This window comes from Chiloscyllium punctatum, chromosome 29 (assembly GCF_047496795.1).
Source record: "Chiloscyllium punctatum isolate Juve2018m chromosome 29, sChiPun1.3, whole genome shotgun sequence".
NCBI lineage: Eukaryota > Metazoa > Chordata > Chondrichthyes > Orectolobiformes > Hemiscylliidae > Chiloscyllium > Chiloscyllium punctatum.
The window spans coordinates 61,865,029-61,880,251 of record NC_092767.1 but is presented as its reverse complement, the minus strand read 5'-3'; the positions used below and the strand labels follow the sequence as shown (position 1 = coordinate 61,880,251).

The 15,223-nt window shown below is 39.2% G+C and overlaps 1 protein-coding gene across 3 annotated transcripts in view; it reads left to right on the top strand.

Moving 5' to 3' along the window:
- The window catches only part of supt5h (SPT5 homolog, DSIF elongation factor subunit), a 79,117-nt gene that overhangs the window by 895 nt on the left and 62,999 nt on the right, over positions 1–15,223 (top strand). For 2 of the 3 annotated variants that reach the window (XM_072549216.1, XM_072549214.1), the window contains exons 2-3: positions 11,940–12,040; positions 14,575–14,776. In XM_072549216.1, coding sequence (XP_072405317.1) covers positions 11,960–12,040; positions 14,575–14,776 — 283 coding nt within the window. In that variant the 5' untranslated portion in view covers positions 11,940–11,959. Of the gene's footprint in view, positions 1–5,784; positions 5,974–11,939; positions 12,041–14,574; positions 14,777–15,223 lie in introns of those variants that run through there. The other variant, XM_072549215.1, reaches the window with a different exon arrangement.

The window sequence follows — 15,223 nt, the reverse complement described above, 5'->3', positions numbered from 1 at the left end:
GATTTTGTTTCGGCTCATTTTGAACTGTTGGTGATTGGATTCGGTTATGGTCACTGATCATTGTATGTCTGTACTTAATTTCCCAATTTAAAATTCTGACTTGTTTGTATTGCAACCTGCTTGTAAGCATGAACTAGGCACTTTCCAAGCCCTCATAATCTTTTTGATCTTGAAGAACCAAGACATCAGATTTTTATTGCAAATCCTTTCTTTACAGTCTTTGCAGAGAGAAAAAAGGCAAATGACATTTTGGAATTTGACATCTTAAAGATCCACAGTATGTTTTTAAAAGCAAGGGAAGCAGATACATTAAACCTATACCTAAAAAAGTTTGAATTGCAAATTCACCCATTTGTGCCAAAACATAAGTAACAACAAAATTTGCATATTTTTAACCATTTTGAGCTTTTTTTTAGTGAGCTCCACACTCATGAATTTCATAATTTGCGGATGTGGAGAATGACTGTACGTGGGCACATCTGCAAGTTCTCCTCTAAGTCACACACTATCCTGATTTGGAAATATATTGCTGTTCCTTCAATGTCACTGGGTCAAGATCCTAGAACTCCCTTTTTAACAGCACTGTGGGTGTCCCTACAGCACATGGTCTACAGTGGCTTAAGAAGTTTGCTCAAAGTGAAGTTAAATACCGATACAGGGATTAAAGGCTATACAGTATAGGGACAATGGGAGCAGGATACAGTGCAACTAGGGATGGGCAATAAATGCTGTCCCCAGCCATTATCACCTATATCTCATGAATGAATAAAACAAATGATTTATTTCACGTTTTGTTAGGTTCTTGGCATGCGAGTTAAGAAGATGGTGACTTTGGAGCATGTGATTTCCAAACTTTTCATGTCTTCTGTGGAAGTTCAGTTTTTGAGGATATTTAAATTACAGATTAATAGATTTATGATTATCAATGGCACCAAGGGTTCTACAGATAGTGTGGGTAAAAATCATTGAAATGTTCAATCAGCCACAGTTGTATTAAATGATGGAACAGGTTCACTGGACTGAATAGCCTACTCGTGTTCCTAAGCTCTTATTTCTGGGTTTCCTGGAACCTTTATGTATTTTGTCAGTAATTCAATTATGATTTAATTATGCAGTGAATACTTTGGAAAAGGCAATTTTTTAAATCTAGTGATACCTGTGTAATTTGTGGTATATTGCTGTCTGTGGGGTATGAGAGCAAAATTTTGTGTTTGTTGCTGTCCTGTGGTGTTGATGTGGAGGTGCTGATGTTGGACTGGGGTGGACAAGGCCAGAAGTCAGACTACACCAGATTATAGTCCAACAGGTTTATTTGGAATCGCAAGCATTCGGAGCACTGTCCCTTCGTCACCTGGCAAAGATGATTTCAAATGAACCTGTTGGACCATAACCTGGTGTCGTCTGACTTCTGGCCCTGTGGTTATTAAGATTCCTTCTCAAATGAACTGTATTTGCTGTTGGTAATGGTTTGGTTAGTCTGGACTTAGCTGGATGGCTACATTCAGAGGTATGGGATATGAGATGGAATGAAATGAACTGAGAGATAAAAGGATAGGAAATTATCCTCCTCAATGTTACAGGGTAAAGTCATGAAAATCATGTCTGCATGCTAGACCCCGAGCTACTGGTCAGCTGTTGTTTTAATTCTTACTCTAACATTGACCTTTGTCTTTGGCCTGCTGCAGTGTTTCACTAAAGTTCCACATAAGCTCAAGGGATGGCATCTCACTTTTCACGCAACACCAGGTTGTAGTCCAACAGCTTTATTTGGAAGTACAAGCTTTTGGAATGCTACTCCTTCATCAGGTAGTTAATGGAATAGGATCAAAGGACACACATTTATAGCAAAAGATCGTAGTGTCATACAACTGATGTGATATTTTGAACAAACCTAGATTGCTGTTAAGTCTTTCATCTTTGAGAATGGGTTGCAAGTTTAGAATCATTAATATGTAAATCCCAGAACTTCTTTCAAGTCACATTCCTGAAATAACAAGATTTTATTTTAAAAAAGTAACATCTCAGCTCAGACGAAGGAGCAATGTGATAGAGTCATAGAGATGTACAACACGGAAACAAACTCTTTGATCCAACTCGTCTATGCTGATCAGATATCCTAACCAAATCTAATCCCATTTGCCAGCACTTGGCCCATGTCCCTCTAAATCCTTCCTATTCATACGCATCCAGATGCCTTTTAAATTCTGTAATTCTACCAGCCTCCCCACATCCTCTGGCAGCTTATTCCATACTCTCACCACCCTCTGCGTGAAAAGGTTGCCCCTTAGGTCCCTTTTATATCTTTCCCCTCTCCCCCTAAACCTATGCCCTCTAGTTCTGGGCTCCCCCACCCCAGGGAAAAAGACCTTGCCTCTTTACCCTATCCATGCCCCTCATGATTTTACAAAGCTCTGATGCTCCAGGGAAAACAGCCCCAGCCTATTGAGCCTCTTGCTATTGCTCAAGCCCTCTCATCTTGGCAACATCCTTGTAAGTCTTTTCTGAACCCTTTCAAGTTTTATAACATCGTTCCTATGCAGGTTGATTAAAATTTCCACACTGACAATTTGCTCAAGTACCCACTGTTTAAATAGAAGCAAACGATTGTATATGCTGGAATCTATACTGAAAACAACAAACGCTGGAGATCCCAGTGGATCAGATAGCATCCATGGAGAGAGAGCAAGCTCTGCAAGATTATACTTAGAAATAAACCTGTTAGACTATAACCAGGTGGTGTGTGATATTTAACTTTATCCACTTCAGTCCAACACTGGCACCTCCACATCATGACCTCACTTTTCAGCTGGGTACTTCGGTCTTTTGGACTCAACCTTAAATTCAGCAATTTCAAACTGTAATCTCTGTACCCATTTTGTTTTGCTTTCTTTGCCTTTTTCAGTTTGTCTCTCATTTTTGCATTCTGAATGTGCGTTCCCTGATCCGAATACTACTATTGCTTCTTTTCTACCCTAATATCACTTCCAATGGCCTTTCTCTTCTGTTGTTGAATCTCTTCTGTTACTGAATCTCACCTGTTTCCCACAAACTTCACAGAATTGACAGAAACTATTCGGCCCATTGGGTCCAGTCAGTATTCCTGTTATTTTGTGTCATTTAGAAGTTTTGTGATTTCTGTTGAAAGGGTACATATGTTATTTTTCTTTCTTTAATGAACTTCACCCACCATGTAGGGTCTGTGCCGATGTTTCAGCACATACACCACACCCATAGTAATTTTAGTCTTGAGATTGGTGTGTTCACTGTGGATTGACTGAGCCCCTAATGACGTTCTCTAGAAAATCCTTCAAAACTCTGCGTACCTCCTTGTATTGTAAACCTGGAATACACTATGGCAGGCCAGTAGATGAATGGCTGGCTAGTGATACCCTGAATGTTATCCTGGGACCTTTGTGGTACTACTTTGATCTGCCTTTGCCCAGCCTCTTGTCACTTTTCCCTCTCTTCAACATGGCTTTTTTAATATCGGGATAAGCATTTTGCATGTTTACCATTGGCTAAACTGCTGCTCTGTTTTGAAGATTTATTTATTTTATGATAGAACCCCTGGTTCTTTCCATTTTTCCACTTGTTAAATGCTTTACAAAGAAGCAATTGAAAGGAATGCATGTTTAATTTGGAAAATGTCTGTGTTTGCTTTTGTTATTTTTGGTACTCATTGAGGGATTTTCCTCCTGGGAAGAGAAATGCCTCCCTTATGTGGTCTGTATGGCAGTGTAAAATTGTACTGCTGAGTATTCCACTGCTAAACATTCTTAGGTCAGTGTACCATGGGCATGGCCCAAATCCCTGCTCCAGCAATATGTCCAAATCCAACCTTGAAGCAACAATGCAGTATTATGATCATAAAATTCTTAAGAGAAGAATAAAAAACAGGAGAAATTCAGGTCTGGCAGCATTTGTGGACAGTGAAGCAGTTAACTTTTTGGGCTGATGACCTTTCAACAGAATTGAATTTTTCTTCTCACCTTTGTATTAATTTTGATTTCTGACATACGTAGTATTTTATTTTGAAAGTCTTGTGCCTGTTTTCAAATCCCACTGCAGCCTTGCCGCTCTCTATGTCTGTAATATCTTCCAACCCACTGTTTCTCATCTCTGTGCTGCTCTAATACTGGCCTGTTGTGCACCCAATTATAATTGCTTCATCATTGGCGACTGTCTTCAATTGCCTGCGACCCAAGCTCTGGAATTCACTATCTATACCTCCCTATCCCTCTCTTCTACTTTAATAACTTACTTCAAACCCACCTCTGATCAAACATTTGGTCATCTGACCTAATACCTCATTATGCAGCCCAGTGGCATATTTATTTTATAATATTCCTGTGAAGTGAAGCATTTTGAACGTTTACCAATGACTAAGGTCAAAGGTGCTAGATGAATGACTTGTATGTCACCATAATGCTCAAATGAACTTAGCAATTAAACATCATATTAAGAGCACTGGGGATTCTGCTTTGAAGCTGTGCTTATAATGAGCTGAAGGGTGACTGCTGGAGATCATTTAATGGGGGACTCTTGCAGCTGGTGGAGAGAGGTAGTGTTTATTCCCATCAGTCTTTGCTGATTCATGCTCATTTTGGATGTCATTAGGGAGATAGTGTTGACTCGTCTCCATTTTTGCAGAGAGATTTGCATTGAGCTTGCTGATTGACTTTTACAAATATTCTTCTTGATCAAACTTTTGACACAAAAAAATCAGAATTTTAAATTCTACCGTTAAGTTCTGAAACCATGGCTGCAGAGAACACTCAACTTCTGGTGTGTGACATTACTTACTGAAAATGCACAATATATATGTCAGTGCCTGAGAAAGGAAAGCCTGTTAATGTGAAAGATGTGGGCCCTTTGAGCTCACCAGTGTGATAAGAGAATCTTCTGTAAACTTATCCATCTTTTACAATCATTTGCACATTGGTATGTATTTGCAGCAGCACCTGTTCTGGACAAATTTCTTTGTTATTTTTTGTTGTTACTGTTTGGCAGGCGGATTCACAGGACAGGCAAACTGGGTACAGAACAGAAAACACATTTTGAGTTAAGGGTAGCTACTCAGACTAACAAATGGTGGGAAGTGTTGTTCCAGAAGAATCCATGTTGTTTACATTGATAATTTGGACTCTTGAATCCAAAGTATAAATGCAAACTTTGTGCATAACATCTGACGTTCTTGGTGTATGGGGAAGAGTGGGAGATGGAATGAGGTAAGATTATAGTGATTCTGAGGAAGACTGAGAAATTACCAAAGGGCCTGTTTCCGTGCTGTACATCTCTATGGTCAGTTGTATTTTGAAGAAAAGCAAACATGATTTGGCTTTGCTTTTGGTGACATAGATTTACAAAGCTGTCAACTTATATTCAACTTATACTGAACTGTGGGACACTATACTTGGAACACCGTGAGCAATTCTTGTTCCTGTAATAGGATTTAGAGTTGCAGGTGGAAGTGCAAGCAATATTTGCAGAAGTGAGAACCTGTATCTAGCAAAAATGATAGAACATGCTTATGGTTCTTTTATCTGGGAAAAAGAAGGCTGAAGCTTGTTCTTAGCAGCAGTCTTTTAAATTATGAAGGGGATTGAAAGGGCTGATGTGGAAATGATGTTTTTAGTTGTGAAGTTGTCCAAATATAAGATAACCATCAATAAATCCAATTTTTTTTCAGGAGAATGTGGAACTCATTGCCACAAGCTGTAGTAAGAGCTGAACAGGATATATGGAATTGGGCTTTTAAAGAAATGGAACTTCTTCAAGTATGACAAAGCAAAACTTGACTCCAAACCAGATGAGAAAATATGGAGAGTAACTCAAGGCTTGGTCAGCTTTGAGGACATCTTAAGGGAACAAAGAAATGTGAAAAGGTTCAGGGAGAAATTCCAGAGTGAAGTGCTTTGGCAGCCAAAGATCCAGTACAAATGGTGGAACAATTCAAATTGAGAATGTGGAAAGGTTAGAATGGAGGAGCAAAGAAATCTTTTACATTTGTAGGATGGGAAGGCAATACAAAGTGATGGGAAGCCATGGAGAGACTTGAAAATAAGAATGTGAATTTTAAAACTTAGCTGAATGTTTAGCTGGGACCTATATAGGTCAGCAAGCTCAGAAGTGAGAGATGAGTGGGGTAAGAATAAATCAGGATACTGGCAACAACTTTTTTCCAGCTCGGCTTCAATGGAATTGTCAAATCTAGTAGCAAAACACGCGAGTTATGGTCTGAGCTGACACAGGAGCAGAGTTTAGCAGTTATGGGGTGGAAATAGGTGACCATAATGAAAGGATTGTTATAAGGAAGAAAGACAGACCAGGGTTTGCTGTTAAAAGCAAAGTTTTCGTCATTGTAAATATGCAGATGGAAGTTCATCCGGGTATCAACTATCAGGATTACAAATTACTTTGTTTCGCTGTTAGAATGTGACCATAGACAAACACTTAATAGTATAAATACTGTTAATATAAAAAGACAAAATACATAATATCAGAACCTGAGCTAAAATATGATCAATGTTATGTAGGCATTGCAGAAGGGAACGAAAGTTAAAAAATACAAGAAGGATAGTGAGACTGGGTGTTTAATATTCCTGGATATACACTGTTCAGGAAAGATGGAAAAGGAAGTAGAGAAGGAGGGTAACATAATTAGTTAAGCAGAGCATCTAGGAAGATGGCTCTGAGGATTTAAATTTGGCTTGAGCTATAGAACAGAAAAGGTGCAATTACACTATACAGTGTAGTCTACATACTCTCCAACTAGAGGAATGGATGTGGAGGAACAAGTCTGCAAAGAAGTTACAGAGAACATGGTGGTGGGGATGGGGAGGGGTGTAGCTTGAATCAGAGAAGATTAGGTTTAACTTATAGTCAGTAGTTAGAATATCTTGTGGTTTAACTTTGCTCTGTTTAAAAACTACTGCATTGTTAGTAAGTCGTTAATTCTTTTGTTTAAACTATAAACTTGGTGTCTGGTGTTGGTACCTGGGTGTGCACAGATCATTGAAGGTAACAGGACAGGTGCAGAGATCAGTGATGAGAGTGTGGTGCTGGAAAAGCACAGCCAGTCAGGCAGCATCCAAAGAGTAGGAAAATTGATGTTTTGGGCATAAGCCCTTCATCAGGAATGAGGCTTGTGAGCTGAGGGGTGGAATCATTCCTGATGAAGGGCTTATGCCCGAAGTGTTGGTTTGTCTGCTCCTCCAATGCTGTTTGATCTGCTGTGCTTTTCCAGCAGCACAGTCTTCGACACTGATCTCCAACATCTGCAGTCCTCACTTTCTTCTCCAGAGAGATCAATGAATAAAGCGTATAACATTCTCGGTTTTATTAATTAGAGCAGAGAGCACAAGAGTAAGGAAGTGATGTTTAGCTTGTCAGACCTCAGTTGGAGTGTTGTGTAGAGTTGTGAGTATCACATTATAGGAAAGATGTGCAAGGGTGCTGAAGTGATTTACTGGAATGATTCCAGAGATGAGGAACTTCAGCAGTGAAAAAGTTGAGTGTTCTCCCTGAAAGAAAGCACCCAAGAGAAGATTGGATTGGGACTTTTGAAATCATTAGCAGGTTAGATTGGGAGATACTGCCTCCACTTAAGAAAGAAAGAAAACCAAGAGAACATAGACTTAGTGATTTGTAAACAAAGCAAGGATGAAGTGAAAAAAAAAACTTCACAATGAGATGTTAGTGTTTGGAATGCACTGCCTGGGAAAGTAATGGAATCAGTTTCAATTGAGACATTTAAGAGGGCATTGAGTGGTGTTTTGGATAGTAATGGGATATGGGGAAAAAGTAGGAGACTGGCCATACATAATAAAGCCAGTATAGGCATGATGGACCAAGTGACCTCCTTCTGTGTTGTAATAATTTCTCATTCTATCACCACAATAATCCGCAGTAATTGGCCTTCTACTTGAGGTCTCTAATCCTTGATAACTGTCACTTGCCACTCGCCACTCTCTGTCTCTTAGTGCCTGTTCAATGGCTATTGTTGCTCCCTGACACTCTGTAATTGTTCCATGGCTGGCATTATTCTCTGCCCCCCCCCCCAACTTAGTGCTTACTGATCCTCTTCTGGCTTTTGCCCTTCTCTGTCTGCTGGAAAATAAGGCTGCAAATTTTGGCCTCTATATAAAGTGAGGGGAAGGGATTAGTTGATTGTGAATGCAGAAGAGCATGGGTGACAATGCGATGTGACATCAGCTGTGATGAGCTGAGACAGCAAGAGCAGACTGATAAGGTTGGAGGGAGAAAGATTGAGGGGGAAGGCCGAGGAGATGGGGAATGGTTATAGAATACAATGGAGGGGTTTTAATAGAGATGGTGGAAGAAGTGATGGGATGGTGAAAGTATTGTAATGGAATGGAGTTGGCTTGAGGTGAATGATTTTTGAAGGATGGGATGTGATCAGAATTTAATAAAATGAAGGTCCAAATTTCAGTCCATGTTTTGTGGGTTACTGCTAATTAGTCAATAAAAAGAGGACTTTTTTGACATCCTGCATATAGACAGTAGATGAACAGGATTCTTAAACAAAACCAAACGTAACTTATAAAGAGCTGCATGCCGCTCCAGAGATATTTTTAGCCCACCCCAGTGATACTGAGATTGAGAACCTTAACTGATAAAAAGAGGGCATGAGAAATAGAAACCTGGGATTGCAAGTATCCAAATCCTCATAAGATAATAGGACAACTAAATGGGATAGTTTAGAAAAGAATATCCGAGAATGGTAGCAGCGTTGTAGAATTTCAGTTTTATGCAGAGACTGGAGAAGCAGTGGTTTTTATCCTTTTGACCATAACATATAAGAGCAGAAATTAGGCTATTCAGCCCATTGAGTCTGCTCTGCCATTCAATCATGACTCATATGTTTCTCAACCCCATCCTCTCACTTTCTCCCTGTAACCCTTGATCCCCTTGACAATCAAGAATCTATCTATCTCAGCCTTAAATATAACTCAATGACCTGGCCTCCACAGCCTTATGTAGCAGTGAATTCCATGAAAGAAGTTCCTCCTTATCTCCGTTCTAAAAGTTTTCCTTTTACTCTAAGACTGTGCCCTTGGGTCCTAGTCTCTCCTACCAATGGAAACATCTTCCCAACATCCACTCTATGCAGGCCATTCAGTATTCTGCAAGTTTCAATTAGACTGCACCCCACCCCATCCTTCTAAACTCCAACACGTACAGACCCAGAGTCCACAAATGTTCCTCATATGTTAAGCTTTTCATTCTAGAGCCTCAGAGCTACATCCATGCTTTTATATTCAAGTCCCCTCAAAATAAATGCCAACATTGTATTTGCCTTCCTAACTATTGACTCAAGTTTACATCGAGAGAAACCTGTGTTGAGAAGAATAAGGGAAAATTTAATAGATGTTCATAACCCAAAACGTTGTAATGCTGGTTCAGAATTTAAAAGACATCCCTTGATTAATAGTGGGTGGCATGTGGCACAGTGGTTAGCACTGCTGCCTCACAGCGCCAGAGACACTGGTTCAATTCCCATCTCAGGCAACTGTCTGTGTGGAGTTTGCACATTTTCCCCGTGTCTGCGTGGGTTTCCTCAAGGTGCTCCGGTTTCCTTCCACAGTCCATAAATGTGCAGGTTAGGTGAATTGGCCATACTAAATTGCCCGTAGTGTTAGGTGAAGGGGTAAATATAGGGGAATGGGTCTGGTGGGTTGCTCATCGGAGGGTCAGTGTGGACTTGTTGGGCTGAAGGGCCTGTTTCCACACTGTAAGTAATCTAATCAAATAACAAAGGGCTTTGGTCAAGTAAACAATGAGAAACTTTTTCAGCAACAGAAGGTCAGATGACAGAAAACTAGCCAAAGAACCAGAGTAGAGATGAGAATGTTTCCTCATGTGATGAGAGTGTGGTCAGGAATGCTTTGCTGGAAAGTATTGTGGAAATAGGGTCAGTAATATTTAAAAGGCAGTTTGATATTGGACATTGAAATGGAGAAATGTGTAGGTCTGTGGGGAAAGAGCTGAGGAGGGGGTTTAGTTGAGAGTTCTACCAAAGAGCTCCCACAGGTAGAATAGGCTGAATAGCCTCCTTTAATGTTGTTGTATCTTTTTATTGTGTCTAGTTTAATGCAATGGTGACTGAACAGATAAGTCTGAAGGTTTACCATTTGGACCAGAGCAAATACTGTGACAAAACCCTTGGTCAAAAAGGCTTTAGATATTAATTAGTGTCAAAGATGAGTCAGTGCACATCATAGAAAATGCTGTTGGTAATTTGTGATCTGTACTTGGTCAAAATATGTTATTTAATATGCCCGCCTTGCAATATTGGGAGAGGGCTTGAGGAAATTGGTATAAATATTGGGTGTTTAAATCAATGCATGAGGTTTTCAAAATAATTTTAAAATGTGCTGCAGTACCTATCAGTAAACTGGATTAATTGATGTAACTAACTAATCCAGAATATCGGAATGAGTAGATTTTCAGCCACATTTTTTTTTCTGAAGCATTAATCGCTTCCTCCCATTTGAATCTCCATCCCTATGTAACTTTCCTGCTGTTAGTAAAAATCAGTTTCCTGTGAAGAGTAAGTCACCTTCTTTACGGAGAATGCAAGTTAATTTTAAAAATCCATTATACTCAAAAATTTGCTTGTAATATTGCGGTCTCTTGGCTCCCAATGCAGCTAATTAAAAATAGGAAAATATTGTAGTATCCTTACCAATGTGGGCTCACTTTGTCTTCCCCAACATCCATAATGGCTTTCCATTGTATGTATGGTTCTATGCTGCAAGACAACTAGAATGTCCTTGTACCTTTAGACATGAGAAAGAATAGGTCTCTTTCTTGTTCCAGTGGGCAGGGAAAAAAATATGTTCACCAAAGCTCAATTACAAGAATGAAATGCATGAATTAAGCAATGGTCAAAATCCCAATTCAGTGCTAACATTTATCCACTACGGTGAACTGTGTTCTATATTTTCTGTGATCAAACAATTGCATCAATTTAGCATTCACAATTGCTGTCAGCCTTTGAAAACTGCATTTTCATGTCTGTGCGCTCTTTTTAAGCAAGGTCATAGGTTAATAATTTAACATCCCCAATAGTATTCTCATTTGTTTTCAGAATCTATATAACACAATTATCTCTTAACCTTGTAATCTAATTTCCCCTGCATCTATTTACATCAAATACATCTGTGGACAAGTCAATTTCTCTAGATTTCCCTATTGTGACTGTCTTGTATCTATGTGGAAATACTTTCTTGACATCTACCCCATTGAACCCTTCAATAATGTTAAAGCTATCAAGTCACCTTATCAGCTCTCTCTCTTCTAGAGAAAAGAACCCCAGTTTGTTCAGCATTTCCTGACCAGATCATCTGTCTCATAAATCTTCTTGTTCAACTCCTTATTTTTCTGGCAGAGACACCAGAATTGCCCCATGTGTCTGAATGTTGTGTTATCTAATAGTGTACAAGTGTAGTATATCATCTCTTGCTTTTCACTTCTAGTCACAGGGTTACTACAGCATGGAAATAGATTCTTTGACCTTCAAGTCCATGCTAATTTTGGATAGAACAGTCCAAACCAATTCTGTTGTCTCGCTCAACTCCTTTAACCATGCAATTTCATTGCTTCATTGCCTCAATTTCCTTTTAAAATGTTGTTCATTTACACTTGCACCATGCTCTTAGACTGAGATATCCAGGACTTTACCAGGCACTGCATAAAAATAGTTTGTCCTCACATTACCACTTCGTGTCTCACCCAGATCCTTAAATATATGTTTGCTCTTCCTTGTACCGTCAGCTGTCTAATTTAATGTATGTATTAGTGTTGCAGGTCTACATTGTTCAAATGAATCTCCCTAAGTTCATGAAATAATGTGTATAACTCAATAGGAAGTTGCCTAAATTCTGTGCTTTCTATAAATTCCTTTTCCACTTTAGGCTTTCACTGAATTGACAAGATGTCTGATAGCGATGGTAGCAACTTCACCGATGACGAGAGTTCCCATAGCAGTGAGGCAGAAGAGCAAGAGGATATTGAGGTACTTAAAACTGTGTGAATTCGCTTGTTACTTTGTATTTGGAGAAAATGAAATATTGACTATTTGTGACAAAATGTGCCATCATTCCCACCTCTCCTCAACTCCTGCTTGTATTTGTCATTGGATTGAATGTTTGAACTCTTCATCAGCTGTAGTTCAGTGATATCACATTTGCTTCTGATTCAGAAGATTGTGGATCCAAGTCCCACTCCTGGGACTGAACACAAATAGAAGCAGAACACAGGTGTTTGCTCCTTTCAACCTGCACCACTATTCAGTAAGATTATGATTGAATTTTTGCCCCAGTTATACTTTCCTGCCCTATCCCATGTCTCTCAATTCCCTTTGCATCCAGAAGTCTGTCAATGACTCTCTGCAGTTGGGAATTGTTCCACATACCTTTTAAAAGACAGATATAAATAAAACTCAATCATAGCCATGCTTTTTATTTGGTAGGAGTGAGGCACGGTAAAGGTGAAACTGTTCAATGAGAGGACATTTTAAGCCAGGAGGAGATTGGTGATGAATTGGGACTGTTCTATCCTCTTTACAATGAGGAAGTGAAGAGCTCTCACACCATCCTGTAAGGGGATGGAGGTGTAGAGGAATTGGATGACTGTAGTAAAGAGGAGGCAGTTAGGACCAAGCAATGGAAATTATTGAAATATTGCAGGACATTAGAGAAATCTCAAACATAACTGTTAAGAGGCTATTCAATTGGAGAAGAGGAAACGGAATCTAGATAGATGGAACCAAGTTCAATGGGATAGTAGCAGGCTGAAATGATGTGCCTATCAAGGCTAACCTATTTGTGACTTTTGGGAAGGATGTGGGTGTTGGGGTACTCTGTAGGAACTTATTGTCTTAAAGAGGATATCTCCAGAGGAGTTGAGGTCAGTAATAGTCCTAGTTTGATGTTGATGATGGAGTCATGGTCCATTGGTTGTTGGGGTTGTGAAAACAGCACCATCCTTGTCAGCATGTTTGAAAGCAATGATGAGGTTAGACCTGAGAGATTGGAGTTCGGCGTGTTCTAAGGGAGACAGGTTAGAATGAGTAAGGGCAGCAAAGAAATTAAAATGACTGATGTCATGATGAGCATTGAGGTGCCAGGAGGAGGAGTCTGATTTTTAGGGGAGGAGTGGTGGGAAGGATATGGTGGTAGAATGTTGGATGTAGGCGAAAGGGTCTGTTGGTTATGAGGAGGACATATGCCCAAGTTAAGTATGTACATGGGTGAAAGGCAATGGTAAGAATTCAAGAGTTGTGCGGAACCTAAATTACATTGAGTTTATGGTATAATCGAATAATCTGAGTCTGTCACTGACTACAGATTGTTTCACATCAGAGATGGAAAGTTCAGACTATAAAGTAAATACACCCCTTCTAGGTGGGACTAGAAGAATGGATTAGGTCTGAAGAAATAAATGGTTGGGGGATGGGTAGGAATGATCCAGAGGGCAATGGTACCTATATATTGATAGAGGTAGCATTCATTTGCACCTGAAAAGAGAAACATTTTGTGTTAAGGCTATGGATAAGATGAAGAATAAAATGAAACTCGGGGCAGCTTTGACATGGGATGAATCAGTGCTGTTAGAGGAGGTAGAGTCTGCAAATATGGCAACTCATGATATGCAATGTGGAATTCAGCACACACAACAGCAGACTAAGGAATGTTTATGCACATCATTGCACAGTTGAATCTTTCAAAGGCAGTCTTTTGACACATTTGTCAGAACTTACTTTCTACAGAAGTATTAAGGGTAAAGATTTGAAATTTGCACAGCAAAATCAAAAATTGCTAGACAATGTTAATTGTTTTCAGTTTTTTTTAAGAGACTCCAGATATGAGACACATTTGTAGTGTCACGTGGAAATGAAAAATTAACAAAAGCATCCTATTCTAAGTTGAAAGATTTAATGACATATAGTTGTAATCTTTGGTACTTTTGCTATCTTACCAATGTTAAGAAGAGAAGCCTAAAATAAATCAATGTGAAAGCAGGAGGTAATGATATAATATGATTGCATTACCCGTAAATGAATTGGTGAGAATAAAAATTGAGTTGCTGAAAACCGAAATTTTGCTCCTGAAATCAAAATGTATCCAGGGCGATATTTTGATTCCCAGATGCCCTCATGACTGCTATTTCCTGTAGCCTTAAATAAGTGTTAAAAGTCCTTCTAACTGCATCAGGAGTATATGCTCCAACAGCTTCATGTGACTTCTACATTCTGATCATGCTGTATTTAAGGAAGTACCTCCTCAAATTTTTGTTTGATTTATCAGTGATTATTTTGTATTTACACCCAATTATTCTGGTTTCAGCCACATTCCTCCTATCCAACTACTTCATGAAGACTTCTCATGTTTCCACTTAGTACCAGAGAAAAGAACTTTGGTCTACGTAATATTTCCAGATAGTTGTGTTCGCTTAATTCTGACTTGTTGACAGATTCCATTTAGCTTCTTAATTTTCAAATATTTACTTCATCATTGATTTGTCTCAGCCTGTTTTGTTGTCATTTAGGAGGAGGAAGAGCTTGCCAGTAGGGGCAGTGAGAAAGCAGAGGCAGAAGGTGAGATAGAGGAAGCAGAAGAAGCTGAAGAAGAGGAGGAGGAGGAAGAAGAGGAGGAGGAGGAGGAGGAAGAAGAGGAAGAGTATGATGAAGAAGATGATGACCGACCCAAGAAGAAGCCACGACACGGAGGATTCATCTTGGATGAAGCTGGTACTGAGCATAATATGCATTTTTCTGCAATAATGTGCCTGAATGTGTTTTTTAAAATTTGATCATCTTCTTTCATTATCAGGCAGCAATTTTAATAGTTATTTTCAACCAACCTGTTTACATATGAAACGGGGACATTTGCACCTGGGCCTTCTGGCTCTGCACTACAAGAACCACCAGCATAGTTATAGTAATGAATGTTTGCGATATCTTCTCATCTTTGCAATCTTTGTTTTGTGAAACAATTTCCACATTTTTTGGGAGAATTACATTTCCTAATGATTTTTGTGAGGGGATAAACAGTTTGAGAATTTGAACAAATTTACCTTAAATTTGAGATCCTCCGTGTTTGAAATTTGATGTTTCACTAAATACCCTAAAAAATGATTGTATAATATCTCTTTGGAGTATGTTCCTTGAAATTTGTGCCATTTTCCAGTCACTCTG